This window comes from Oryzias melastigma, linkage group LG21 (assembly GCF_002922805.2).
Source record: "Oryzias melastigma strain HK-1 linkage group LG21, ASM292280v2, whole genome shotgun sequence".
NCBI lineage: Eukaryota > Metazoa > Chordata > Actinopteri > Beloniformes > Adrianichthyidae > Oryzias > Oryzias melastigma.
This window is the reverse complement of record NC_050532.1, coordinates 17,809,816-17,814,604: the sequence shown is the minus strand read 5'-3', so window position 1 is coordinate 17,814,604 and position 4,789 is coordinate 17,809,816. Positions and strand designations below refer to the sequence as shown.

At 39.8% G+C, this 4,789-nt stretch overlaps 1 protein-coding gene across 3 annotated transcripts in view; it reads right to left on the bottom strand.

Moving 5' to 3' along the window:
• The window catches only part of tanc1b (tetratricopeptide repeat, ankyrin repeat and coiled-coil containing 1b), a 109,209-nt gene that overhangs the window by 6,950 nt on the left and 97,470 nt on the right, over positions 1-4,789 (bottom strand). For all 3 annotated transcript variants that reach the window (XM_024286421.2, XM_024286423.2, XM_036209548.1), the window contains 4 exons: positions 1,394-1,527; positions 1,180-1,303; positions 932-1,107; positions 722-854 (listed from right to left, as the gene is read on the bottom strand). In XM_024286421.2, coding sequence (XP_024142189.1) covers positions 722-854; positions 932-1,107; positions 1,180-1,303; positions 1,394-1,527 — 567 coding nt within the window. The remainder of the gene's footprint in view (positions 1-721; positions 855-931; positions 1,108-1,179; positions 1,304-1,393; positions 1,528-4,789) is intronic.

The following is a 4,789-nucleotide window of genomic DNA, read 5'->3' as shown; positions in this document are numbered from 1 at the left end:
CTGAATTGAGTTTTGGTCCTTCAGGTTTGCCTTCACTGCTTTTGCCTCACAAAAATACACATTTTCAGTGAATATTAAAAATGACTATTTACATACATGTAAATTAGAAAGAGTAACAGTAATAATAATTCCTAGTAATAGTAGTAGGGAATTACTTTTGACCAACATTAACAAGTAAATATAAAATATATTACAATTTGGTAGTCACAATACAGCTATGTTCACAGTATGCATGGTTGGAGGTGTTTAGTCCAAGGTGTTCACACTTGACAAGCAGGGAGGGGCTTGCAAATCAGGGAATGCAAAATCAGGGAATGCAAATCTTGGGAATCTTGCTCCAGACTTTATTCTTTTACAGCACTATTTCAATATCCAGTTTCAAGGGAAAGTATGTGAACCCTTTGGGAGTGTCTCAATTTTAGTATGAAATGGACATATGATATGTTTTTATGTCTATCTGAATCACAACAATGGAGAAAAACATTGCCTGCTGAATTCACACCAATTTATGTGTTCATGTTTTTATTGAACACAATTGTGTGTCCAGTTTATGCATAAAACGCATGTTATTGAGGGAGTTGTGAACATAGCTTTAGTATGGAAATTGCATTTTCCCTATTTGACTGACTTCCTGGGGGAATGGATGAGATGCAGCCACATAGCAAAATGATTTCTGCTTTAAGACATGGTTTTCTATTAAAAAAATGATTTTTTTTTTTACCCAGCTTGGCCCCTTTCTTTAACAGAGTCACCACCACAGATGTATTCCTGCAACCAATGGCCCGGTCCAGAGGCCTCATCCCACTGTGATCCACATGCTCTATCACTGCTCCCTTTTCCACCAGATACTGGACCTACACGACAACAAACGCAAAATCAGCTCTGAGCTAAACCACACTTATTGTTTTTGACTGATTAAAGGTTTACTTACAATCTCTGCATCTCCATAAAAAGCAGCTAAATCCAGCGGAGTTCGTCCGTTTTTATCCGTGTGGTCGATGATGGCACCTTTCTCCACCAAAAACTGCACCACGTCCTTATGCCCTTTCAAACAGGCCCAGCTGAGGGGCATCAGACCCTCCTTGTCCATCTGAGTCAACGAAGCCCCTTTAGGGAGAAGACACTGTCAGGAGGCTGACGACGGCGCGCGCCGGCTGTGGAAGGGTTTGAGAGCGTCACCTTTAGACAGCAGGAACTCGACGGTGCTCAGATGACCCTCGCAGGCCGCCACCATGAGGAGGGTCCTGCCCTGTTTGTCGCTGATGTTGATGTCGGCGCCGTGCTGCAGCAGGAGCTCGGCGATCTGGGGAACACGCAAACGCGTGAGTCTCGGCTCTTTTCTTTTGTGTGGTTGCCATGGATACAGACGAATTAACTAAAAAGAAACGCTCACCTGCCAGTGTCCCTGTCTGACGGCACAGAACAGGGAAGAAACCCCGCGCCGATTCACCTGCTGCACCAGCGCCCCCTGATCCAGGAGGAAGCTGCAGACCTCCATCTTTCCTCGGCCAGCTGCAGCCGTCAGAGCTGCAGGCAGGAAGTCGTACAAACTTGTCACTATGAACCCAGACATGGCGGCTTCGCTCTGAACTACTTCAGATGATATATTTACATGATAGTACTGCAGCAAGAGCTTGAGAGGACACCAATATTTGCAGCTTTGTACTAATAACAGTTTCATTAGTCCACAAACTCTAAACAAGCAAAGAAATGCAAGATAAACCCAGAGTTTAATTGAGTCACAAACGGATAATTATGTTTCTGTTTGTCAAAGTAATTAAATTCCTGCTTTATGTTCCACAGGCCTCACACACACAGATCATTTCAGGGATGAGCAGAAAATCATCAGCTAGCAACAACTCTGTCAAACACATTGTTTCATTTTGACACCAAACTCAAGAGGCTGTTGAAACGCTGGATGCTTACAGTCGCTCAGAAGTTGGTAGCGTCCTAAAGGAAAGCTCTCTGGTCCCACAAGCAGCGAGATCCTCCGTGAGAATCAGAGAAGCTCTGCTCTCACCTCGGAGAACTGAGGGGCCGCCGATCCTCCGTGTCTAACTGACATCGTCCATCTGGGTCAACAGTCATCGGAGCCAAAAACAGCCCCACCTTCCATCTGCTTAAAAATGTGGATTTCCTCACACGGCCCTCCAGCAGAACAATGACTCCCAGAAGCTAAACTTAGGCCGTGCTCCAGGGAGCAACATGAGGCGCACTGGGAGCGCTGCCAGCTTCTGAGCGGCGTGCAGGAGAGCAGCTGGACTGATGAATGGCAGCCGTTTGATCATTGTCACAGAAGAGTCCACCAACAACTATTCTCTCCTATGACTTCAACAGGGGTTTTTAGCAAAAAAAAAAAGAGGTCATGACCTCTTCAGCCATATTCACTTATGCAGTCGATGGTTCATATAATGCAATTTCTATCTCTGAATAAAAAATGATCGATTTAAGAAAAAAATATAATCTGTATGTTACAAATGTGCTAATAAAATAAATACAGAATACTAAAGGGTTCTAAAACTTGACCGGTGAGCCGGATCAGATTCATGAATTGTTTTGGAATAAGCTCATATGAGAAAGAAGTAACATGGAATCTGGACAAAAACACGCTTCTTTTACATTAAAAAAACATTTTTTTGTTCCTATGTTAGTGATAATTGCTCTAAAATTGCACAAAAAATGCACTTGGTTGATTTCCTACAGGGAATACACTTACAATAACACTTATAACACTTATAATAACACTGTTTGTTGTATTGGAATGATCTGAAAATGACACACATGAACATGAGGACACAACAATATTTTTCTTATTTATTTTTTACTCTATTATTAGTCAAGTTAGTAATTGTTCATTAATGCATGAGCAAAATATTAAGATAAGAAGTGAAAAATCTAAAGGATAAACAGATTTTTACAACAAATGCATTGAAAGTCAAATATCTTAAGTGATTTTTGTGCGCATTTTTAAACACCCACTTCGATTCGGACAAAATAAAGCTTAATATTGCATTTGTGAGGATTTTTTAAATTAGAAGCAGACAAAAAATGCAGTTTGAAAAATAACTTATTTGTTGCACAGACAATAAACTGGGGAGGCCACATCATCTAATGGGGACGGTAGTGGGGGGCGGGGTTGCTTTGCACCAACGGTCCCGCCCACAGCTTAGAGATTAATTTCTAACAAACTACTGCCACTCTGCAGAAACTATGTCCTATAAAACAACAGGTTTGGGTTTTGGGCTAAAAAAGGGATAATCATACTTAAAAGACAGCTGCTTTTACAGTAGATCAAAACATGATCGGAGTGGGAATTTAATGTTGTGTACACGTTTGCATTCAAAGAAATTAAGGAACCGCAAAAGAAAAACTGCAGTATGTCAGAAAGTCCAACAGTCTCAGCACATCTAAATCAGCTTCACAAAAGAAAAAGAAGTGAAACAAATTTATAATCCACCCCTCTAAAACATAAATTAACTCTGAACCTGCTTCCAACCCCCTTCAACATAAAAATGGCTAAAAAATCTTCTGCTAAAACACCCAAATTCTAATAAAAACTAGAAAAGCAGATACAATAGCAAATAATGAATGGCGTATGAAAGAACTGCTGCTGGTCTCTTCTCTGCGGCAAGAATGAGTCTGTGCAATCGAATAATATTTCTTTGCAGAACCCAGACATGCTTTGCACTCTAAGAAGGACTTAAAAATGGAGATTGCACAGATGTACACTCTAATCTGCCTCTATTTAAACACAGAATACTGTTGGCATAAATACATGTTCTACCAGAGAATTTTTAATGTGATGGAAAAATCTCACCGTTAAACGTGTATACATCTCTTTGATGGTTAAAATTCAAATGAAATGGAGTGATTAGGATCTGTCAGGGTCACAGCAGCAGGGCTGCTTCATCAAATCTGCAGCTGAACAGCTGAAGAGGTGAAACTGATAATGAAAACATCTCTCTGCACTCATCATCTTTTCTTTAAATTGTAAATTAGTCAGCATGAGCTGAGTCATTCTGGCTCCTCATTACTAGGGTACTGCATCTTTTCAATGTGATGCAGGGTGAAAAAACGACGACATAAAATGAGAACACAAGGTTGTGTCTGACTATTTGTCGTGATTTGGTGAAAACTGTACACTGTAAGGTAAAAATTGAACATCTATAGATGATTAAATTAATACATCTGAGTGTGTATTATCTGAATTTAAGACATCCTTTGGAAAAAATATGTAATTTTTACAGTAATTTTACAGGATCTACAACTTGTAACATGCACTAAACACCTAAACACAAGATTTTTATCAACGTCTTAACTCATTTGTCTTGGTGCAGCAGACTTAAAAATATAAAAAGTATGAAATTGATCATTTCTGCAACATGATGACATCCACATATTCCCATCTACACATGGTCAAGGGTTTCAAAGTTATTGCAGAAATCCTTTCATACTCAGAGACCCGGATCAATATTTCCTATTTGGAAAATAAACAAACAAAGCAAACAAACCCCAAACTATAACATGAGGGTTGTTTGTAAAGTGGAAACTGTTCCATTGAGAATGCAAATGTGTTAGTCTGGACATGTCCTCTGACTCTCAAAACCTTCAATGGGGCGCCAACACCACTCAGAGGGAGAAAAGTTAGGCTGCCTTTCCATGGATAAAACAGTCCAAAACTATTCAAGTTGGAAGGTTTGTAATGAAACTCCTACGTGGTTTAAAAGACAATAATTATTAGGCATCATCTTGTTTTTAAAAAAGTATTTGATTTTTTTCTAAATGTTGA